At 39.7% G+C, this 25879-nt stretch overlaps 1 protein-coding gene across 3 annotated transcripts in view; it reads right to left on the bottom strand.

Moving 5' to 3' along the window:
* The window catches only part of LOC121858283 (eukaryotic elongation factor 2 kinase-like), a 148614-nt gene that overhangs the window by 58454 nt on the left and 64281 nt on the right, over positions 1-25879 (bottom strand). For all 3 annotated transcript variants that reach the window (XM_042354602.1, XM_042354601.1, XM_042354604.1), the window contains one exon: positions 3946-4119. In XM_042354602.1, the coding sequence (XP_042210536.1) occupies positions 3946-4119 (174 nt within the window). The remainder of the gene's footprint in view (positions 1-3945; positions 4120-25879) is intronic.

Genomic DNA, 25879 nt, shown 5'->3' on the forward strand with positions numbered 1-25879 from the left:
CACAAAAGATAACATAGTTACCCAGAGAAAAAATGTTATCTAAAATTTGTATGTCTAATGCAAAATATATGATGTTTATATTCAAAATGATCACCAAATTATAAGAATTCCAGCAATGTAAATTATATTCTGGCCGGGTAATTTGTATGAATTTTATGAGCTAAAACAGGCAGTCAGGCAGGGTGGCGGGTGGGGGCAAATCTAAAAATAGCGTCTCGAGCCGGACACTCACCGTGTATATGTGGAAAAAATCCGTGTTAAGTGAAAGTTCAGCTCTGGCGAGGCACCGCGTATATGATAAAACGCGTTAAGTGAAACCGCGTTAGGCGGGGTAATACTGTAATTATTTATCCCAGAGAACAACACACTAATAACTTCATCTCTTCCCTCATGACTGTTAATAGAAAGGAATTAAAACAATGGTTTATACACCTGTAGTACTGTAAAATTACTTGGATATGTAAACTTCAAAAAGAAATGTTTTATAAATTATAATTCATAGTGGTACAGTATATGATACATATTACTGTATTGCTCAAGTGTGGCTCTCATAAATATCTATAAATTTGAAGTTTCTGCATACTTATATTCTCCTCTAGCAGTTTATACAATTATGATAATCAATGTAATTAATAAAAATATCCTGGGTAGTTCGGTACTTTTGAAGAAACAAATTAAAGAAAGCCCTGCAGATGCCTATGGTTCTGGTTAGTGTGATATCTTTCCTAACAATATAACGTGCCTTCTATAAACTCGAGATGCCCAATTCCAAAGACCATGTACAGTAGGGGGCAGTGAAATTTTGCTCAAAGCTGCACTCTTCAGGCATTGTTCCTTATACATATCTAAGACTCCATGCCAAATTTGAAGCTGATATGTCGAGGTTTAGTCTGCCGCATTTTCTACTGAAATTTTAAAATTTACCTACAGTACTAGCCAAACAGCCGCTGTGGCGGTGCAATGTTCTGTTCAGTGTTTATCAACTTTTTTTTCATATCTCTTATTTCATTTACGTTGTCTTGTTGCAGATGAGTATGGTGCTATGTCTATATTGATTATCAGCCTTTTCTCATTTCATTTCTCAATGTTGTGTTACTGTACTGTAATGTAGGGGAGACCTGGGTAAGTTGGCGCACTTGAAATTATTCAAACGTGAGGTGTAGTTTCTCCTTGACCAGCGAGGTGATAGGAAGATGAAGATTGCAGGGGTTGACATGAAAGTGACGAAGATGTGGGACAGAGTGACGGCAAGAGAGAAGCATGATGCGGACAGAGTTAGGAGACAGCTTGAGCAAAAACATAGATATCTGGTAGCTGGAGATATTCCTTATGTTGAGGATAATTCAGATGATTCAAGAGATATTCCTCTCGTCAATACTGATGCTGATTTTGTCCCTGATCCAAGGGCTCTGACAGACACCAGTTCACAGAACCGGACAAGACTCCCTACACTGGCTGCCGCTTGTGACCGATACTTGATTAGTGATTATGCTGGAGCTGCCATTGCTACTGCCACCTTAACTGACTATGGCATTATCACAAAGGATGACAAGAGTCAGGTTATTGGACCACATAAGCTGCGGGATGCGAGACAAAAATACCGATTTAAGAGGCAAGAAATTGAGATGGCTAGTTTAGATAATTTGACGTCACTCTATTTTGATGGTAAGAAGACCGCCACTCGTGTGATGATAAAGAATGAGAAGACCGAGAAATGGAGTTCGAGGATGATGGTGAAAGATCATTATGTCATCATGGTTGAGCCTGGCAATGAATATCTCACACATGTGGCTCCCAAGACTGGACACGGAAAGCAGATTGCCAAAACTATTCACGAGTTTCTGGTGGAGAAAAATCTAACCCAGCAGCCCATTGTGTGTGTTGGTTGTGATGGAACCAATGTAAATGTAGGATCAGAAAATGGAGTCATCCATCATCTTGAAATGTTACTTGGTCACCCGCTCCATTATATCATATGTCAGCTTCACGGAAATGAGCTGCCTTTCCGCACAGTTTTTTATCACTATGATGGTAAACCAAGTGGTCCTGAGCATTGGCGTGGTCCCATTGGAAAGCAGATCAAGGAGTCTTTGTCTGAGCTTCCAGTTGTCGCCTTCCAGCCAGTCAGTTTCCCTGATTTCCCTGTGTTTAATGATGAAGTGGAGAAAGATCTGTCCTGGGATCAGAAATACCTGAATAGGATTTGTAAAGGAGTTATCACAGGTGTTGTTGAAGATGACTTGGCTGCTATTGAGCCAGGTCCTCCCTGTGTGTCAAGGTGGAACACCTTATGGAGTAGAATCCTCAGGCTGTATGTAGCAACATCAAGACCCAGCCATGAGTTGAAAAGAATTGTCATTACAATAATAAAGTTCAGTGCTCCAATGTGGTTTTACATCAAGATACACCCTTACGTAACACACGGCTCAAGGAACGTATTCCAGTCCCTGCTATATATGAAACACCTGAATAGTGAGGAGGAGACGATAGTGAAGAAGGCTGTCCAGAGAAATGCATACTTCGCCCACACAGATCAACTTCTTCTTGGTATGTGTGCAGATGAGGACATGACTGTTAGAGAAAAAGCTGTCTCAATGATAAGAAAAATTAGAGAGGAGAATCAGCAAAAGGAAGAATGCACTGGCAGATCTGAAGAGGAGGAGGAAGATTCTGATGCTGCTGTTGACGAGAATTTGTTAAACTATACTGATGAGGAGGGTAAAGATGGAGATGGGAATGAGGATGTGCCTCCTGTAGTCAACATGAGAAAGGTGGTGACTCCGAAACTAAAGTGGCAAGCAAAAAACTATCATTCCATGATTAACTGGAGGAATGAACTCAAGACTGAGCCTCCTTACATTGCTTCTCTGTCAAATCTACAGGTTAATGACATTCTTGAGACACCATTAGTGGTGCCCAAGTGGCCAAACAGCACTCAGGCGGTCGAGAGAGGCATAAAAGTGATGACTGAAGCTTGCACTGAAGTGACGGGATACGAATCGAGAGATGGATATATTAGGCAAAGATTATTGTCTAGGAAAATGATGCCAAGGTTCCGCACAAAAAAGAATTTCAATATGAACTTGTAATGATTTTCTATACGGTGTACCTGTAAAATAACATGTGAATTAAATCGATGTCACCCATGTAAAATTTATCATTATCCTGGAAAACATTAAATGACACCTAATTTTTGGTATACACTAAAAGTTGACAAAAAGTCGTTCGCGATGCGGCAGGGTAAGTATGCATGAAATGGCATGAAATTTTGCACAGGTGTTTGTTACAGCCATACAAACGATGCCTGAAAAGTGCAGCCTGCAACTCAAATAAAAGTGTTTTTTCCCTGCCCCCTAATGTACAGTATACTGTAAGTACAGAACTGCATCATAACTAATTTACAATCTGGCTATTATAAAAACCAACTAACTGTTAAAGAAACAACCAAGCAATATTTGAAAATTAAATTGTGATATAGAACATCCACAATTTTTGGTGAATTGCTCAGAAAAAGTCAAACTGTGTGTGGCCATGTACACCAAATACCATTTACTGCCGCCTCACTCTCCCCTTTTCTTAAAGTACGAAAATATGGGGAAGGCCATGGTCACCAACCCTCAGACAGATAGTTAAGATAAACTTTCACTGGAACAATATTACTCTATACATCACTATAACTTGTCCAACAAACAACAATCTAGCTCCTTCCCGGACTTATTGCACATACCACCAATCACAAAGACATATACTTAACAAAAAAAAAAACACAGCTCAATTATACCAAGTTGATTATTTTCTTTTTCTCATCTCTGACAATAATACCACGGGAGATTATCATTGTAGAAACCCGTTAAAATATGTCTGCCCACTTCCACACACACAATCTTCATCTTTCAACTTGATGGTTAATCCTATTTCTATTCTCCATACAACCAAAAGCCTTACCTGAGAATCAAGAGAGCTGATAGAGGTAAGCTTGATCCTTGGTTTATCATCACCAGAATGGTATCCTGAAGAAATGGAGCGCATACGGATGTAATCCAGAATGTGTTCCTTCTCTTCCTTTGTTGGTGTGATAACTATTTCCTCAGTTCCACGTACCACTGTTTTACATGACACCTGGCAAGAGAGAGTTAAATTATCTACTTATCATGACATTTGACATCACTAGGCACAATCATTGCAGTTATTGTGCTCATGTAGATCAATGTTTTATAACACAAAAGGGTGAATTAAAATTAAATTATCTAATTATATCCTGATGTGGTATCAAGGTTGATGTACTGGAGCTCAAAATTTTTAACTGCTGCTAAAATATGAAGGGCAATTTTCACTGTTGAGGATAAAAGTAAAATTTCACTAGTGATGGATTACAGGTACAGTATTCCTTGGTTAAAATGACAGATACAGTATGTAACTTACAAGTATCATGCTAAGTTAAAACTTGTAGAATGAAATCAATAATCTCATAGGAAAACATGTAAAAGGTGAGGGTTGAATGGTTGAGAAAGATACGTGTACCAAATAGTAATGTACACAACTCTATGTACTGTACCTTATGCATAAAATAAACTAAAAATTATGAATGCAAATTCAGTTAAAGTTTAAATGGTCAAAATTCTCTTAACACTAAAAAATCTACAGTTTAAGATTTAAAGTCTAAATATGATTCAAGGAGGAATTTGGCTGCTCTGTGTTCTGCTGTCTTCTATGCATTCCTGTAAATACTGTAGGCATGTGCTTGAAATGGTGATACAATATTTACTTTTATATATTATGCAACAAAACTATTTTTGGTTGCATATGTGTAAATACTAGCTTCATGTATGGTTGGTGTTTAAGTGTGGAGATTGGCTGCAAGCTTTTGACAATCTTTAGTTATCATCATGCAAACAAGTGCCTCCTCATACTGCTCTCAAAGTCCATCCAACTAAATTACTTCCATATTCACCTCAAACAAAATCGGTTTCCTTTGCTTTTTTTGACCATGAAATCACTCTCATTACTTAGTGTTCACTTTGCACTCACGATTGTAATGGGGGTCACTGGTAAAGGAAAGAAAGAACAGCTAAGTTTAATAAATCAATACAGTTCAAAGTGTGTAAAAGGTGAATGGAGGACAAGGTAGAACCCAGTACAGTATTGGGGAGTTGGAGAACATGAAGATACTCTGTCCACGACATGTCTAGAACACATCTATTTTACTAAACGTGTTAAACCGGAAATGGATTTTGTTTTTCTAGAAAAGGTGTTCCCTAATTGGTCAATACTGTAAAATCTAAATTGTTATGCAAACTTGTATTACCTAAGAAATACCAGCATTGTTCAGTGCTCCATGATGGATTTAACAGGTGAACTATCAGTTTGAAACTTCACCCACACAGACCAATATTATGTATTTTACACTATTCTGTAAAAGAAAACATTAATGTTTTATCTAATTCAATGTGCTAATTTAATGTGGAATATCACCCAAAGGTGGTGTAACGGCAATGAGCAAAACATCATAATTATGCAAAACTGGCCGATGCAAGTTGATAAAGCAATTGTGAGATGGATGTGTAACATGACATTGAGAGAGTGGCTGGGTACTGAAAGTACAGTAAATCCTCTACCATATTTTTGTTGATCCTAATTATAGTACAGGTAAGTCTTTTTCCTTAACCATTACTGACAGATTAGGGAACAAACTATGATTTACCTTGCATTGTTTCAAATTAATTTTCCAAAAATCAAAATTCAAGCACTGGAAGGGAAAGGGGAGAGCAAGAAAGGGGTGTAGCATCAAGGATCTCAACCTCCCACTACCATGCCAAACTGTGAGCTGTGTCAACGTTATTTTTCAAATTGTATTTTCAGGTGGTTATTTTTCTTCATTTTTTTACTCTGTTATATGCACACATAATCATTCATACAAAATGTGAAAAAAAAGTTATTTTCATGAAGTCAAAAACATAAAGGGTATAAACTCTCTTATGTGCATGGCGGTAGTTTGCACTCAGATTGTGGGAGGAGGGAGTAGTATTGGAGATCTCAGCAGCTCCAGTCTCCCACAAGTAGTGAAACTAGTACAGGTTGTACCTCTCTAGTCCGGCATTCTGTGGTCCGGAAACTCCCGTGGTCCGAACGATTTTAGTTTGCCCATGGAGAAAATTAATTTGAGTCTGGTACTTTCGATGTTTGGCAAAATTTTGCCTTATTTACCCTACTTTTTTGGCGAATTACTACCTGTAATAAAGCAGCATCCTAATAAACCAATGAAAATAACACAGATAAAATTAAATAAAAACTAAAAACAACACAGAAAAAGCTCTTATGTTCTACAGCTTCAGCTGAGTTGAGCATACGTCATCCAAGTAAAAACACACACAACAACATTGGCTGACCTTATGTTTTCAACTTTACCACCACTGGTGGGTAGAATTTTTGTTTTAAACTCAGAATCATTAATTAAAATATATATGAACAGTAAATAAGTGTTGCTTTCATATTCTTAGGTATAGTAATGACGATATGTTTTCACATGTGTCCACTTACATACGTGAGTTCACTTGTTTCCTTAACCATTAATGGTTAGTTACTTATATTGTTCCATTTATTAACATTAAATAACATTACTTAAAATAACCATATTAATTTTACTACATTAATTTTACAACAGCTACAACCAGGGTCTTATTTTCTTCAGTTTTATATGTAGATCCAGACAGTCACGGGTTTTGTAATCAACGAAAACAATCCCATCTCGTTTCCTAGTGTGTTTTAATATTCTACATATTATTAATGAATTGTATTGTTCATTTTGCACACATAAAAATTAACTGAATCAAAAAGACATTCAGTAATAAACAATAATAAATCTTTTGTACATAAGAGAAATGACACTGTTTACACGATTTGTGCACGTCTGAACGTTGGCGGCCCGCTAAAACCTGTTGAAATTCGAGTTTCCGCCGTCAAAGTTTTAACTAGCGTAGTTTTTTTTTGTGTGTGTGTTGTTACGACCGTGTCGTACTTTTTCTATTATTTTTTATAACATGCTTCCATGTTGTTCCGTATTATTCCTGTAATGATGTGTTATATTTACTATTATATAATCTAGTCACCTTACCCTGTGCTGTTATGGTTTTAACTGTTATTATTTGTTCAAGCCCATCTTATTTCTTCATTTAGTATTGTAACAAGCATTTTTTGTTTCTGTAACGACCATCTGCATCGTTAAACGACCCATGTTTCACCGGTGGGTCGTATTGGCGGGAGCCGACCCTATATATAGTACTCCACTAGCAGACAGAGTTCAGTCCAGTCCTCTTGTCATTCGGTTCACGTTCATTTGAGTGACACCCGTCACCTGTTACTTATACTGTACTTCATTTTATTTCTGTGTTGTTCCTGTCGCCACCAATGTGGTATATCTATCTGAGTACCTATTTATGTCTCTTATGTGTCCATTAGTGCTTGCTTAGTTACATTTAAGTAATTCAGTGTTGTTTCACGATAGTTAATTTTAGTGTTAGTTATTTTATATGTTTATGCAGTGTTAACGTAATCCTGTTTCGATGTTTTAGTATCTTTTGTGTCTTAAAGGTTTCGATAGTGAATCAATTTGTTGTGACAGCCTACGAGGCTCTTTATTGTGTTAGAATTTAATTTAATTAAATTCTTAAAGGTTTACTTTATTTATTTTCATTCCCTTTTGATTTACTTCACTTTTTTTTGTTTGGATACGCCTAGAACCTGGATATTTAAGTAAATTAAGAGACGGCGTAACAGTGTCCAAATGAAAAATGTCGAATTAAAAACTCCCAAAATTTGAGAACCTACTGTACAACATTTAACCCTTCAATATATCTTCAAAGAGACCATGAAGCAGTGAAAGTAGTGCTAGTGCTTCCAAGCGTAAGCACAAGCCACTATCTATCCAGGAAAAGGGTGAATTTCCATGGTCCGGCACCGGTCACATCTCGAGGTTGCCGGACTAGAGAGGTACAGGTACAACCTGTACCTGTATTGCGAAACTATAATTTTTTTTTCCCTCACATTTACTGGTACAGCATGCCCTTGAAATTCGCAGGGGCTACGTTCTCAGACTGGCCGCAAATAACATTTGCTTACCAGGGGGGGGGAGGGGGGGGGGCTACAATTTTACTTGTGTTCAAACGAAATTGATTTAAAAAAATTATTAAAATGCCAGATTTTCACTGTTACATTACAGTGGACACTGGTAGTTTGTGGAAATATGTTAAAAATTTATATTTTAAAAATAAACGTTACTTATCATTTGTGGGTATGAAAAACAGACCTAACCAAAGTAACCAAACAACTAACCTTACCTAACTTCCCTACCAGGGGGCGGTATATTAAACAGGAAGAACTACGTGATATGTTGAAATTTGAGGCATTTTCTGGACGTGAGATGTATCGGCGCTTACTGAACCAGGGCAGCGGAGTGATTTGTTATCGAGATGGCGGGAAAAGCGAGCCACAGCGTCAATGAAGTGATGGATGATTGTTTCCAAACAACAACTGACTTAGCACACAAATTCAGTTCTATTTCACAGTATTGCTGTGAACATTACTTTCAACTTAAAGGAATGATGCCGAGATCTTTGAAAAACTTTAGGGGTCTCGTTGTCTTTATCACTAAATTCGCAAATTACGTCCATATAAGACCGGCGACAACCTTCACACGTCATAATGAAAATGAAACTGCCGCGGGGAAGAGACGAGACTCCTCTCTTGAGTGCTGCCTCATTACCGCTGGCAAGACACGCAAGACAAACTAGTGCGCGCCTAGTCGCCTAATTAATTATCCATGAAACGAACAATTTCCACAAGAAATGATTATCATATCACAACTCACGGATGAAAATACTGAAAGAAAATAAAAAGTAAGAAAAATAACTCGCTCGTGGGTTAGTTCCTATATACAGGTAGTCCCCGACTTACGACCACATGGACTTACGTCCATTGGTACTTACGACTTGCTCTGACCGTACGTCCGTCGGGACATACGACCGAGGCAGTCGTGACCAAAAATATTTTCAAATGACGTGCGCATTTTCTATACCGAAACATTTCCGTCCCGGGCGAGAGGGTGGCGCGTCTCGGGTCGCCTTGTGGGTACACTCACTCAGTGGAGCGCTTAGTTTGTGTTTGGCTATCGTATCCTATACTGATCGCGCTGTGAACTTTCCTTATTATCGTATTTAATTGACTTTATAATGACTGGAAAGCGTAAAAATGAGAGTGTTGGTGGTGTTACAAGGAAAAGGAGAGAGGCAATTACTTTTGAGATGAAAATGAAGATAACAACACAGTATGAGAATGGAAAAACAGTAGCAACAATCTCACGTGACCTAGGTTTCTCACACTCGACTATATCCACTATTCTGAAGGACAAACGTATTCGTGAAGTAGTGAAAGGAACAACACCTATAAAGGGAACTATAATATCAAAGAGAAGACAAAGTCCTATTCACGATATGGAAAAATTATTGGTGATATGGATAGAAGACCAGATACAGAAGTGTGTACCCTTAAGCCTTCTAACCATACAGGCTAAAGCAAGAAGCCTGTTGCAAAGCCTGAAGGAGCAGGCAGGAGATGAATGTGATCAAACCTTTACAGGAAGTCATGGGTGGTTTGATAGATTTAAAAAACGCTACAGTCTACACAATGTTAAGGTGAGTGGAGAGGCAGCTAGTGCCGATGTTGGTGCTGCCGAAGCTTTTAAGGAGGAGTTAGATGATGTGATTGTGGAAGGGAATTATTTGCCTGAGCAAATATTCAATGTGGATGAGTCTGGATTATTGTGGAAGCGCATGCCTGAGCGGACATACATCCACAAAGAGGCGAAAACAATGCCAGGATTCAAGGCATTCAAGGACAGAATTACACTTCTGTTGGAGGGGAATGTTGCTGGTTTCAAGCTAAAGCCCTTCATGATCTATCATTCAGAGAACCCCAGGGCTTTTAAACATGTCAGCAAGCACACACTGCCAGTGTTTTATCGCAGTAATAAGAAAGCCTGGATGACCTTAGCACTGTTTGAGGATTGGTTCATGACTTGTTTCATTCCACGAGCCAAGGAGTATTGTCTGCAACAACAGATTCCATTCAAGATTTTATTGATTTTGGCTAATGCTCCGGGACACCCACCAAACCTGGACGACATGCACCCTGATGTTAAGGTAGTGTACATTCCACCTAACACTACCTCTATCATCCAACCCATGGATCAAGGTGCTATTGCTGCCATTAAAGCGTATTATATACGCAAGACCTTCGCTCAGGCTGTTGCTGCTACTGAAGGTGAGAAAATGCTTAGAGAGTTTTGGAAGGAGTACAACGTTTTGTCATGTATAAAGAACATTAGTGCAGCATGGGATCAGGTTACAAAACATTGCATGAATAGAATATGGAAGAAAATCCTGAAAAGATATGTGAACAGTTTCAAAGGATTTAATGAAAATGAAGTTATTTCGGAAATTAGTAACAAGATAGTGGAGTTAGGTAAACAGCTGGAGTTAGAAATTGATAATGAAGATGTTGGACAGTTGGTTGAAGTGTAGCAGAAGAGCTCAGTAACGAGGATCTTATTGAACTAGACGCACAGAAAATTGCAGAGGAAGAAGAGAGACAAAATGTAGAAGAAGAACCTGCACCCCCCCAAAAAGTTTTCAGTGAAACATATGGCAGAGGCATTTGCTTCAATTAATAAAGCAATGCAAATGTTTGATGGCATGGATCAAAATTTTGAGCGTTATGCCAAAGTTGACAGAATGATCCAAGATTCGCTTGCTTGCTGCAGAGAAATTTATAATGAAAAGAAAAAAAAACTGTGCAGTCTAAATTGGACATCTATTTTAAGAAGTCCCCCAGTGCTGTCTCCTCACGCCCCAACAGTGATGCCTCTTCACTCCCTCAAGATGATCCAATACCTTCAACCAGCAAGTTTCCATAGCACATAAACCTGTCTGAAGAAAGCGACATTGATGACCCATCCAGCCCTGTCTCCTCTTCTGCTTCTTCCAATAAATATAGTCTCCATGTATCCTGCAAATAGAAAATTATGGGGACCCTGTGTGCAGTCAGCTGACTACATTTAAGGTAAGTGCTCAGTCACACTGTATCCATTCCTCATTATTTATTACTTTTACTGTACTGTATCCATTCCTCATTATTTATTACATTTAGTGTACTGTATTTCATTGTAGATTTTTAATTTTTCTTTTTTTAATTTTGAAAAAAAAAAAAAAAATTTGAAAATGTCTTTTTTCATTTTTTTTATCTATGTCGGACTTATGACCATGTCGGACTTACGACCTGGATTTGGGTCCCTAACCCCGTCGTAAGTCGGGGAGCACCTGTATTAACCAAGAAATAAGGAGCTCGGTGTCAGAAGAGGGTGAAGCGGCACCCCGGCCAAAATGCGTTGTTTGATGAATATCACTATTTTCATCCTTCCTCTACATGTTGGCGTTGGATGTAACCCTCCAGCTAGAATAGAAATATGGTTGAAAGTCCTTCAAAAATAAGGTGTGATTTCGCCTCGGGCCTGGAGCTACGTATCTGGCTGTGCGCTCAGTTCCAGAAAGTGACAACATCCCATTCAGAGCGAGAGAAGCGAGAGCCAATGACAGCGCGCCTCCCTCGGACCATACCCCCCGAGAAAGCCAATCACAATAGATTTCCCCTTGCTACGTCACAGCTCCTCGGCCAATCCGCACGCCCATATGCTGCCTCCTCCTCAGTTTTGGTGCGTATTTTAGCATCAAGAAGTTAAGACTACGTTCTACTGCTATTTTTTATAACTTTTTTGGCGTAACATTGACGTTATTCGTGTTCCATGGGTGTGAGAAGTGTTGTGCAATATCTGCCCGATATTAGAGCAAGACTAGGGTGAGGCCAGGACTTCTGGTGTGGGTTGTGGAGCCTATTATTCCTGAGCGTGTGTTTGACGCCAGTGCTCACGTGGACACCCCAGCAATGCTTGGTGATTGTGATTTTGGTGGTGAATTTAGTGTTGATTATGGTGATACAAGTGCGACTGGCGATGGTAAAGGTGACGTGCATGATTACAGAAAAACCATACATCATGTTATGAACCACCAGAAGATCTTTTTGCCGACTATGACGAGTTAAAAGACAATGTGGCATGCATTGGCGATGATAATGACAGTGAAAGTGACCTTGAAATAGATGAAACTGAGTATACTCATAATGCAAAAAGTGACTGCTATGCATCACAAAACCTTTTTGCAGATTGTGATCCGGTACAGAGTTATGTGACATGCACTGACGGCAACAATGACAATGAAAGTGAAGATGAAAATGATGAAAGTGAGTCTAATGGTAACACAAACAGTGACACTAGTGTATCAAAACAAGAACATACAGACTGTGAGGAAGTAGAAGTGGACAGTGACGAGACATACATTGACCTTGATAGTGTTGAAAGTGAGCCTGACCCAATGAATGATAGTGAAAGTGAGCCTGACCCAACGAATGAGTGCGCCCATAACTCAGTCTTATAATGAACCTGAACTGTTGCCGGCATCAATAATCAATGATTTAGTTGATGAAGATGTCTGTGTGGTGATTTTTTGAGAGGGCAGAGAAAGACTTTGAACAGTACGCGATTGATTATGACGACACCATTAAAGTTATACGCACTCCTCAGGATTTATGTAACTTCAACTTAATACGATCTTCAGGGGTAATAAAACGAAGAAACTAAACAAAGTAAGATTGTAATACTATTATCATAATACTGTTTATACCAAAGATTATGCAAACTTTCTCCGCTTTTGTATTTGTAAGTTAATTACGTTGGGGGGAAGGTTAATGGTGGGGGGTAAGTGTAGTGGTGTCTCATTATTACACTATTATACTAAACAATATTATAAATCTTTGGCTAATAATAAGGACGGAAAGATAAATACTGATAGGCATAAGAGTTTTGTATTATTATTACTTTTTGTGGGGAGGGGGGAGTGTAATAAGACGAGAGTTGTTTTTGGTGATCATTAACTTGTTTTACAGTACAGGTTGTACCTCTCTAGTCCGGCAACCTCGGGACCTGACTGGTGCCGGACCATGGAAATTCACCCTTTTCCTGGATAGATACTGACTTGTGCTTATGCTTGGAAGCACTAACACCACTTTCTCTGCATCATGGTCTCTTTGAAGACATATTGAAGGGTTAAATGTCGTATAGTAGCTTCTCAAATTTCGCGAGTCTTTAATTCAACGTATTTTATTGGAACACACAAAAAAATAAAATAAATAAAAATTTTGAAGGCGGAAACTTGAATTTCGACGGGCTTGAACGGCCCGCCAACGTGCAGACGACGTGCATAATTGTGGAAACAGCGTCATTTCTCTTATGTACAAAAGATTCATTATTGTTTATTACTGAATGTCTTTTTTATTGAATTAATGTTTATGTGTGCAAAATGAGCAATACAATTCATTAATAATACGTAGAATATTAAAACACACGAGGAAATGACACAGCATTGTTTTCGTTGATTACAAAACCAGTGACTGACTGGTTATACATATAAAACTGAAGAAAATAAGACTTTGGTTGTAGCTGTAGTAAAATTAATATGGTTGTTTTAAGTAATGTTATTTCATGTTAATAAATGGAACAATAGAAGTAGCTAACGATAATGGTAAAGAAAAAAGAGAGATCGCGTATGTAAGTGCGCACACGTGAAAACATATCGTCATTACTTTACATAAGAATATGAAAGCAACACTTATTTACTGTTCATATATATTTTAATTAATGTTTCTGAATTTGTTTTTATTGAATTAATGTTTGTGTGTGCAAAATTAACAATACAATTTATTAATAATACGTGGAATATTAAAACACACGAGAAGACGTGACGGCTGCCGGCATTGTTTATGTTAAAGCTTACAAAACCAGTGACTGATTGGTTCTACATATAAAACTGAAGAAAATATGACCCTGATTGTAGCTGTAGTAAAATTAATGTAAAAAAATTAATATGGTTGTTTGAAGTACCTGTAATGTTATTTAATGTTAATAAATGGAACAATATAAGTAGCTAACCATTAATGGTAAAAAAAAGTGAGACTGCGCGTATGTAAGTGCGCCCATGTGAAAACATATCGTCATTACTCTACATAAGAATATGAAAGCAACACTTATTTACTGCTCATATATATTGAAGGGTTAAATGTTGTACTCTGTATAGACAAGCAGAGAGAGAGAGGGAGAGCAGCCGAACTGCCGGATGTAAACAAACCTTAATTTCCCGCGGCTTTGTTGTTGTTTTGTTTTTTTACGGGGATTAGCCCACCCGGGCATAGGTCACTGACCCACATTGGGGCCTGAGGGGCAAAAATTTAATACTCCTGTAATAATAATTCAGATAAGCAAAAAAAAAAAAAAAAAAGAAGCTGTCTATCTACTTATTGGACAAACTAAAATCTTTCCGGACCACAGAATGCCAGACTAGAGAGGTACAACCTGTATTAGCCCAACAATAATAAGAAAATTTTGCAGAAAAATGCAATAATTGTTAGTTTGAAGCTCAAACAACTGTACATCACGGGTAGCCATTCTCATTCAACTCGCAATAACATAATAACTACTGTATTCACAGAACTAACTGCCAGTTTTCACTGTTCGCTGGGAGAGGGATTGAGATGCACGAAAAAAAAGAACCCTCTAGCTTAAAAAACAACGAAGTTATGGTTGTTTGTACTTCGGAAAAACTTTAAATGCGTTTTTCTCCGCTTTTTATTTTTGGCGCGTCACCCTATTGTACTGCGGAGCGCCTCATATGTCATGGCATAGGCTATTATTGCTGGGTTTAACTATCAAGTTTCAACTGCTTTGTTATCATGTAATGTATAATGGTCGCACAGCCCTATTGTTTGTTTTTTCAAATGCACTTCTGAAACATTTTGGACCTCCTCCTCCTCCTGGAAATCTTGAGCCACCTGCAAACACCCTTTCCATTTCTGCACAGCCCAGTGACAGTGTCAAGCTCCCTTTCCCTTCCATTTCTGCACAGCCCAGTGTCAGTGTCAAGCTCCCCTTTCCCTTCCATTTCTGCACAGTCCAGTGACAGTGTCAAGCTCCCCTTTCCCTTCCATTTCTGCACAGCCCAGTGACAGTGTCAAGCTCCCCTTTCCCTTCCATTTCTGCACAGTCCAGTGACAGTGTCAAGCTCCCCTTTCCCTTCCATTTCTGCACAGCCCAGTGACAGTGTCAAGCTCCCCTTCCCTTCCATTTCTGCACAGCCCAGTGACAGTGTCAAGCTCCCTTCCCTCCATTCCTGCACAGTCCAGTGACAGTGTCAAGCTCCCTTTTCCCTTCCATTTCTGCACAGTCCAGTGACAGTGTCAAGCTCCCCTTTCCCTTCCATTCCTGCACAGTCCAGTGACAGTGTCAAGCTCCCCTTCCCTTCCATTCCCACAGTCCAGTGACAGTGTCAAGCTCCCCTTTCCCTTCCATTTCTGCACAACCCAGTGACAGTGTCAAGCCCCTTTCCCTTCCATTCCTACACAGTCCAGTGACAGTGTCAGGCTCCCTTCCCCTTCCATTCCTGCACAGTCCAGTGACAGTGTCAAGCTCCCCTTTACCTTCCATTCCTGCACAGTCCAGTGACAGTGTCAAGCTCCCCTTTCCCTTCCATTCCTGCACAGTCCAGTGACTGTCAAGCTCCCCTTTCCCTTCCATTTCTGCACAGTCCAGTGACAGTGTCAAGCTCCCCTTTCCCTTCCATTCCTGCACAGTCCAGTGACAGTGTCAAGCTCCCCTTTCCCTTCCATTTCTGCACAGCCCAGTGACAGTGTCAAGCTCCCCTTTCCCTTCCATTTCTGCACAGCCCAGTGACAGTGTCAAGCTCCTTTGTCCCTTCTACTTCTACACAGCCCAGTGACACAGTTTCAAGGACCCTGTCCCTTCCACAATCTGGTGATACATCAGATGAGTACAGCAAAGCTTTACCTGTAGACCCTGTTTAATAAGAAAAAAACAGAGCTTGTTTGAAGAGGACCACATCAAATTAAGCAAAGTTTCACTTTTCCAAAACAAAAAGATGGGAGATGTCATCTCAAGCATTTTAACAGAGTTTTAGTCAATGGAGAAAAATCAAAAGAAGCTGGCTAATGTATTCAAATAAAAATTAGAGCTAGTCTATACTGCTTCTGTTGTAAAACGTTTACTCAGAAGAATTTTAAATTGAATAAGGAAGGATTCAGGGAATGGAAAAATGCCAGCCACTTGCTCAAGATACATGAAAATACTGTAGCTCAGAACACACTACACATATGGCAACATGGAAGGAACTGGAGGTTCACCCTGCAAAAGGGAAAACAATAGATCAACAAGAGATGGCACTCGCTGAGGTTGAGAGGAACAGGTGGCGCCAAGTCCTTACTAGATTGGTGGCAATAATTCAGTCTTTAGCTGAGAGAAATGTGGCTTTAAGGGGGTCCATACACACACTTAACAAACCACAAAATGGCAATTTTCTGAAAGAAGTGGAGCTTTTGGCCAAATTTGAATTAGTTATGAAGTAGCATGTTAGCAAGGTGGAAAGTGGAGTAGGCAATCCCATTCATTATCTTGGCAAAAGAATTCAAAATAAGCTAATTAATGCCATCAGTGGAAATATATTAGAAAAATGGTGGAAGAAATCAAAGTATTTCTCCATTATTTTGGATTGCACAACAGATATGAGTCACAAAGAACAGCTCTCTGTCACACTTAGGATTGTGTCACTGGAAGACACACCACAAATAAAGGAATATTTCATGGGGTTCCTTGTGGCAGAGAAGTCAACTGGGGCAAGTTTGTCATCCATCATTCTTAAAAGGCTAGATGAGTTAAACATCCCCTCTGAGGATTGCAGAGGGAAGTTGTATGACAATGGTGCCAACATGAGGGGCAAGAATAAAGATGCTCAAGTCAGGCTGCTTCAGCAGAATTCAAGGGCCCCATTTGTTCCATGTGGGGCCCATACTTTAAATCTACTGGTCACTGATGCTGCTAAGAGCTCTCCAGATGCCATTGGCTACTTTGGATATTTGATGAAACTCTTCACACTGTTTTCAGGCTCCACCCAAAGATGGGCTATCCTTTCAAAACATGTCAAAACCACCCAGAAATCATGGTCAGAAACCAGGTGGGAGAGCAAGGTAAAAAGCACAAAGGCAGTTAGATACCAGGCTGTGCAAGTCAGACAAGCACTTTTGGAGGCGAAGGAAACTACTGCAGATCCTGTCATTAAGATTGAGGCCCATTCTTTGGCAGAGGAGGTTGGATCCTACTGGTTTTTTATTTGCTTGGTAGTGTGGTATGACATCCTCAACAACATTCAGCATAAAGCAAGCTAATGCAATAAACCTCCATACAACTAGATGTGGCTGTGAACCTGCTGAAGAAAAAGAGAGATTCCCTTACCAGATACAGACACACTGGCTTTACTGGTGCACAGACTACTGCTAAGGAGATATGCAAAGAGATGAATGTGGGGACATTACTAAAACAAAAAAGGTTAAGATCAACAAAAAGGTACTTTAGTTACGAGTCTGTAGATGAACCTATCAGTGATGCACTCAAGAAAATGGAGATCACCTTTTTTAATGTAGTAGTGGTTCCAGCCATTTCTTCCCTTGATGAAAGGTTTCAGACCTTGGGAGAGGTGAATGCCATGTTTAGGGTGCTACACAACTTCATCATCAAGTCTGAAGAGGACCTGATGCAGCAGTGTGAAACACTGAGCAACACTCTTACCTCTCAAGGGTGGTCAGATATTGATGGCAGGGAGTTGGCTGTGAACTGCAAAATTTTCCACATTTACCATCAAGTAACAAGGACAACCATGGAACTTCTGACTTTCTTGCATGAGAAGAAACCGGTGGAAATATATCCCAATATGTGGGTAGGTTTGAGGATCTCTGCCATTTTCCTTGTAACAGTGGCTGCTTCAGAGAGGAGCTTCTCTAAACCGAAATGATCAAAAAATACCTAAGGTCTAACATGATGCAAGAACATCTCAGTGGACTGACCATTATCAGTGTGAATAACAAGCTTTCCAGACAATTATCATATGATGATATAATAGAGGAGTGTGCATTTCAGTTAACGGTAACTGTACCTTGGAGACCACTAGAGCAAATTGCTACAGGTACGATTAGTCGCCAATTTTAAGATTTTGCTTTCCTTTTTCATTAATATTTCTCTAAGCATGTCAATGAATGTGTTTTACTTCTTATTTGATGAGTATTTAGTGCAATGTCCAGTATCTTTCTATGAGGACTTATTTTATAGGTACAGATATGAGTGTGTAATTATATGCTCAGGATAATGGGTGGATAGGCATAAGTCTGTGTGTCTTGCTAAAGGTTGGAGTGGATTAGTCAGACCTAGCGTGTGTATGTGTGGTGGGGGGGCTAAAATCTTGCCTAGGGCGCCAACTTTGACAGGGCCGGTTCTGGACCATACACTAAGAATATGATTGATAAGATAGTCAGTCCAGAAGCGAGCAACAAGACTACTCAGAATGAAAGATTTAGCATACCCAGATTCACTAGGGAAGTTAAAATTACCGAGCTTAAGATTCATGCTGTTAAGAGATGACATGATCAAACTTTTTAAAATGATGCAAAGATATTATGATGGAGATCCTTGTAATGTGGTTCGGCTTTGGGGACTGCAGAATGCACAGGCCGAAGAAGACATATGTCTGAAACTTTACCCAAAAGAAGCAGACAACAAGAAGAAAAGAATCCTTTGTACTAAGGGCAGTAAAAATCTGGAACAGCTTCCCCGAGGAAGTTGCTACATCACCAACCATAAATACTTTTAAATGTAGATTGGATAAGTCATGGGAGGGACTTGCAATACTATATGATGACTACAAAGCAAATATACTTGATGGCACCACAGACCCGCACAGGACCGTGGAGTCCAACATAGAGGAGCCTTATTTCCTGACCTAGAAAACTATCTTAAGTAATCTTAAGTATATTGATATTGAAACAGTTTATTTAGTCAGAACAATACAAATAATGAGTCAATAATATTAATAATATTGACATGGCTGAGCCAAATGACAGACTGGTTCCTAATAGCCTTGGATAATGAGGAGTGTACAGTGAACCCTCGGTTAACGAGAGCCTCGGTTAACGAGATTTCGGTTAACGAATTACCTTCCATTAGTCTTTACTTTGGTTAACGAGCAATCCCTCGATTAACGAATTCCTTACGAGCGCCACTCAACATGTTTTCGCTTGCACACTAGCTGTCGTATTAGTCTGCCAATACAGTAATCGGTTCTAGGGCTTAAATTCCTTACTATTTTAGTAAATATCAAGAGGTTTGTACTATTCAATAATTTTAAAAGTCTTATATTAAATTTTTTAGTCATTTTAACAATTATTTAACATAATTGAATACAGGGAAACTAGTTTTTAGCGCGCCAAACAGCCTGTCAACGCACCAAGCAGGCGTCAGTCTCTGTGTCTTTTCAGTGCTTCAGACTCTCTTCAACATTAACGCTTTTTCTCTGTGTTTTCGGTCAAATTATTGGTCATTTTGAAATTTATTTTACATATTGATGATATATAGCGCAGTGCTGTGTTAATTTAAAGAAAATATTCTTTATTTACAGCAATTAAACTTAAAATATCACGTGCTGAGATTGTGTTTGAATCCAGCATGGGCCCCAAGAAATCTAGAAAAGCGATTTCAATTCAGGTGAAACAGGAAATTATAAGAAAACATGAAGAAGGCATTAGAACAAAAGTGCTTAGCAAAAAACATGGCATGTCTACATCAACTGTGTCGACAATTCTTGCACAGAAAGACAAATTCAAGGAAGTGAAAGTGAGAGACAAATCTACCAGTGTTTTCAAAGGTAGATCCCTAATAGCAGAAACAGAGAGGTTACTTCTCATCTGGATTTGGGAAAAACAGATGAAAGGTGATTCAGTTTCTACTGAATTTATTTGTGAAAGAGCCAGGGAAATATACAAACATTTAATGGTAGATCAACCTGGTTCTTTAGGCACAGACTTTGAAGATTTTAGGGCCAGCAAGGGCTGGTTCGAAAAATTTAAGAAAATAAGTGACATATTTAGTGTTGTTAGGCATGGTGAGGCTGCCAGTGCTGAAAAGGAAGGGGCAGCAAAGTTTTTAGTGGAATTTAAAGAACTGATAGATACAGAAAATTATCTTCCACAGCAAGTGTTCAATGTGGACGAAACTGGGCTGTTCTGGAAAAAGATGCCCAAAAGGACATTCATCACCAGAGATGAAGCCTCTTTACCTGGGCATAAACCCATGAAAGACCGTCTCACTCTATTGCTTGGTGCCAATGCTTCAGGGGATTTCCGACTGAAGCCTATGCTTGTCTGCCACTCTGAGAACCCCAGGGTGTTCAAGCAACAAAAAGTGGTAAGAGGACGGCTTGGAGTTTATTGGAAATCCAACCGTAAGGCATGGGTAACAAGACAGCTCTTTAATGAATGGGCTGTTGAGGTGTTTTGCCCTTCTGTGAAGAGCTACCTAACCACCAATAAACTCCCTTTAAAGGCTCTTCTCCTTATGGATAATGCCCCTGGTCATGACCCTCAACTTGACAGAACTTTGGAATCTCAATTTGACTTTGTCAGTGTTGTTTTTGCCTCCCAACACTACATCAATCATACAGCAAATGGACCAGAATGTGATCAGGAACTTTAAGAAGCTGTACATGAAGAAAATGTTCAGGAGGTGTCATTATCAACTTTCACTGATCCTGAACTAACACTGGCACAGTTCTGGAAGACACAGTTTAACATCTTGGAGGCTGTAAAATTGATTGTGTCCTCATGGCAAGAAGTCTCCACTAGATCCCTCAATTCTTCATGGAAAGCACTGTGGCCATCAATAGTCCATGATTTTGAGGGATTTCAGGATGAAACAGAGTTGCACCAGGAGATTGTGTCCATTGGTCAGTCATTGGGCCTTGAAGTGGAGGAGGATGATGTAGAAGAGCTTGTGATGTCTCATGAACAGGAACTTACTCCTGAAGACTTGCAGCAACTGGATGAGATGTTAGAGGCTGACAGTGGTGAGGAGGAAACAGAAAGTGATGACCATATGTCAACTTCAGAGTCGAAAGATGTTGTTGACAACTGGGAGAAGTCCAGTAAACTGGCTTCAAGGCACCCAGATGTGGAAAAATCTGACCTAGCTTTGTGTCATGTTGAGGACACAGTGGTCTCCTTCTTCAAACTTCAGTTAATGATGAGGAGGAGAGATGCCCCACAGACAAAAATTAACAGTTTCTTCAGTAAAAGGCAGCGGGAACAAGATGCTAGCCCTCAGCCTTCCACTTCAAGAAGGAGAGAGGATGTTCATGGTGGAGAATCTGTCAGTCCAGAGGTTCCTGACATTTTCATGGAAGGTGACTCACCTTCCAAGAAGCAGTAAAATGCTTCTCCTCCACCTCCACTTCCTTCTCTTCTCCCTTCTCCTCCTCCACCTCCCACTTCAAATTCACATCAGCATCATCATCCAGGAGCCTTTTACATACACACCTCAAAGTAAGTGTACTTTACCACCTTTTTTGTTGACTTTTAGGCAACTTTCGGTGAGCTGGAACCAATTACCCAAAAATCCATTGAAACAATGGTTTCGGTTAACGAATTTTTTGGTTAACGAGCAACCTTCTGGAACGAATTGTGCTCGTTAACCGAGGGACCACTGTATTGTACAGTGAACGCACAAAGATTTGGACCCGGTAAATCCGGATTTCGGAAGATTCGGACAAAATTTGGGGGTTCCGGGGGCTAAGAGGCCTTTCTAAGAAGCAATCCCAAAACAAAGCAAAGATCATCTTAGGCCCGTGTAACTAAGTTGTCAGAGCGAGGGACACAGGTGCCTGAGGCGGGAAACATAACCAGAGTTGTCAATTGTTGTTTGTGGGAACATTAATTCATTCACTCTAGTAATGATACAATGTTTCTTATTATGTTATCATAACTAAATGCATGGTTTATATAATTGTTTATCATTGTGTCCGTCACCGTTTTCAAATTAGACTACAAGACACGTTTCTCCCAAGTATTTCAATTGTACACCTGGCAACGGGAGCGAGTAAGGGGTGTGAGTGACCAAGTAAGGGGTGAGTGACTGCTAGCTTGAGTGTCATCTGTTGTTGTAATTCTCATCACTCCCTGCCATATTTCACTGGATTTACTGTTATTATTAGTGTTTACTGATAGAATAGTGCTTAATAGTGATTAATCATGATATTGTAGCCAGATTAGACTCATCACTGTAACCACCAGGCTACTGGGCCAAGCTGTGAGGTGTTATGATTGTTTTTCAACTTGTATTTTTGGATCAATATACGTAACTTTCTTCATTTATTTTTACTTGGTTACATGCGCACATCATCCAACATATGTACTGTACTGTGAAAAAAGGTAAACGAAATAAATGTCCTAAGGGCAAAAACATAAAGAGAATATACATTTCTTTGTACATGAGTTAGCTGGCTCAGAGAGGGAGCAGAAGAAGAGTGCAGAGTGTAGGGGGTGGGTAGTATTGCTAGGGAATCGGCAACCCAGCGGGTCTCCGTTCCTAGGTTGAAGCAGAGAGTGTATGCAACTGGTGTCCGTGCTAAACTTTCATTTAGCTTTTACTTATTGATTTGGCAATGCAGTATTTTTTGTTGTAACTTATTTATGTATTTCCTCACATTTCCTGGTACTGAATACACTAAGTTGCCATAGAACATTAATCCTTTGAATGAATCCACACTATAAAGAAAGCAAGTTTTTACTACCCATTTGCTAATTAACAAAAGAATGTTCTACTATTACAAAAGTTAAGTCACCCCCATCTCTGCTTTCTCACCACCAGCTCCATGATCACCACCACCTTCCTCTCTCCTTCCCACCCACTGCATCTCACTGACACACTGCCTCTCTCACTCACTCTACTATGACTGTCATTCATGATAGTACAATATTGTACAGTATTATATTTTATTTATTTGTTATTCTCACTCCATAATTTAAAATTTATGTAACAATGTAGAAGGAATACGACATTGTTCATTTATACTTATATTCAATTTTGTGGGTAGACATCAGGTGTTCAAGTGTGTCTGGCAGTCCTGCAGCCAGTGTTACCAAACAACCCAATTGATGCATCATCCCTCACCACCACTGTTCTTCCTCCCTCCCTCCCACCACAATTCACCAACACTGCCTCTCTCTCATTCTACTATGACTATTGTACAACAAAAAATACTGCAAGTAAACTGTAGTCTCGATTTACGCGGATTTTGTTTAAGCGTTTGGTCATTTACGCGGCACCTTGCCAGAATGACAATTTTAAGTTACGCGGTTCATTCCATCATTTACACGGGAAGCAACACAGGGAGGGTGTGCATTAGGTTGCTCTTACGTTATTGCTGACGTCATACGACGTATTGGACTCTGATTGGGCCACGCATCCTTACCTCCCTCCGCCGCTCGCTGTGATTGGTCTAATGCAACATGACGTGCCCTGCCACAAGAGGGAAGAAGTCGCTGACCTAGCCGGGCCAGTCTCATTGTTCTCAGTCTCCGAGTATACAGTTCTCTCTTGTGCCCGCTATTCCCCTCACAATGGATTCCGGTGGACCCCCACCACCCCCGAGAAACCTTGAACTACCTGGACCAAGCCATGGTTATGTGAAGGACGTCATCGAGTTGGCGGAGAAAATCAAGCTCATCCTTGACAAAGACACAGTCAAGCATCAGAATGAAGTGTCTAATAACCTTCTGTCAAAATTTATGGAGCTGTATGTCCAGATGTATGACGACAACATCAATGCTAGTCGTCAACGTAGTATTACAGACTTTTTCGCCCGCAACCCACCACAACCACAGCCAGCCCAAGTCAGTAATAGTGACAGAGAGGATATGGATTTTGAGGGGTTTGTCAGGGAGGCCCTGCAAACCTCTGTGAATAGTGATGGTGATTCATCGGAGGGCCACTAATCTGCCCTCTGCCTCCGAACCAGCCGCCATCTCCTTATGCCAACCCATCTCTTCTACCAACGTAAGTGTTAAACACCTTTATATTTGTACAGTAGTGTAGTTGTTTATTTAGATATTATGTGTGAGTGTCAATACCATCATAAAATTATGATGTTATTTTTACTACAAGGTACGTATTGTGCCGGAAAAAGTGGAGTTTGGGAGTCGGCCCAGTCTCTATTTCAATTAATCCCTTATGTTCAGGTTATTTCGTTTACGCGTTTCTCGTTTTACGTGGACCTCCACGGGTTCAATTGACCGGGTAAATCAAGACCATACTGTATTGCTAAACTAGTAAATAAAAGCCTAATGAAAGTTTAACACAGTCGCCATGTGCATACACTCCCCTCTTCGTCTCCCTAGCAATGCCCCCCACACTGTAAACCTTACTCCCCTTCCTTAACTGAGTCAGCTAACACCTCACAGCTTAATCCATTAGCCTGGTGGTTACAGTGATGAGTCTAACCTTGCTACAATGTCATGATTAATCACCATTGAGCACTATTCTATCAGTAAACACTAATAATAACGGTAAATCCAGGGAAATATGGCAGGGAGTGAGGAGAGTTACAACTGCAGACGACATTCATCTATGGGTCATTCACTCCCCTTACCCACGCCCGCTGCCAGGCATACCCAGGCGTACATATGTGGCGACAGGCTCAGTGATATATAAACCTATGATAACACAATAAGAAACATTGTATCATTACTCGGGTGAATGAAATAATATTCCCAAAAACAACAATCAACAACCCTGTTTATGTACCTTTATATTTTACATGTTACAGGTATTGTTTTTATCTTCAGTATTTGGATGTGTTGCAACTATTTTGTCACAGAACTTAGTACAGTATATTAATCTACCACAGAGATCAGTACAGTATATTAATCTACCACAGAGATCAGTACAGTATATTAATCTACCACAGAGATCAGTACAGTATATTAATCTACCACAGAGATCAGTACAGTATATTAATCTACCACAGAGATCAGTACAGTATATTAATCTACCACAGAGATCAGTACAGTATATTAATCTACCACAGAAATCAGTACAGTATATTAATCTACCACAGAGATCAGTACAGTATATTAATCTACCACAGAGATCAGTACAGTATATTAATCTACCACAGAGATCAGTACAGTATATTAATCTACCACAGAGATCAGTACAGTATATTAATCTACCACAGAGATCAGTACAGTATAAAGTCTCTCCTCGACTTATGACAGGGTTCTGACCCGACGACCCCTTATTAATAATAACAAATGCCTCTGCCATTTGTTTCACTGAAAACTTTTTGGGGGTGCAGGTTCTTCTACATTTTGTCTCTCTTCTTCCTCTGCAATTTTCTGTGCATCCAGTTCAATAATATCCTCGTTACTTAGCTCTTCCGCTACACTTTCCACCAACTGCTCAACATCTTCATTATCAATTTCTAACTCCAGCTGTTTACCCATCTGCACTATCTTGTTACTAATCTCAGAAATTGCTTCATCTTCATTAAATCCTTTGAAACTGTTCACATATCTTTTCAGGACCTTCTTCCATATTCCATTCATGCACTGACCTGTAACCTCATCCCATGCTGCAGCTATGTTCTTTATGCATTTCAAAATGTTGTACTCCTTCCAAAACTCTGATTGTTTTCTCACCTTCAGTAGCAGCAACAGCCTGAGCAAAGGTCGTTCATAAATAATTAGCTTTAAAAGCTGTAATAGCACCTTGATCCATGTGTTGGATGATAGAGATAGTGTTAGGTGGAATGTAGACTACCTTAACATCAGGGTGCAT

Source organism: Homarus americanus, unplaced genomic scaffold (assembly GCF_018991925.1).
Source record: "Homarus americanus isolate GMGI-L3 unplaced genomic scaffold, GMGI_Hamer_2.0 scaffold57980, whole genome shotgun sequence".
NCBI classification, from domain to species: domain Eukaryota; kingdom Metazoa; phylum Arthropoda; class Malacostraca; order Decapoda; family Nephropidae; genus Homarus; species Homarus americanus.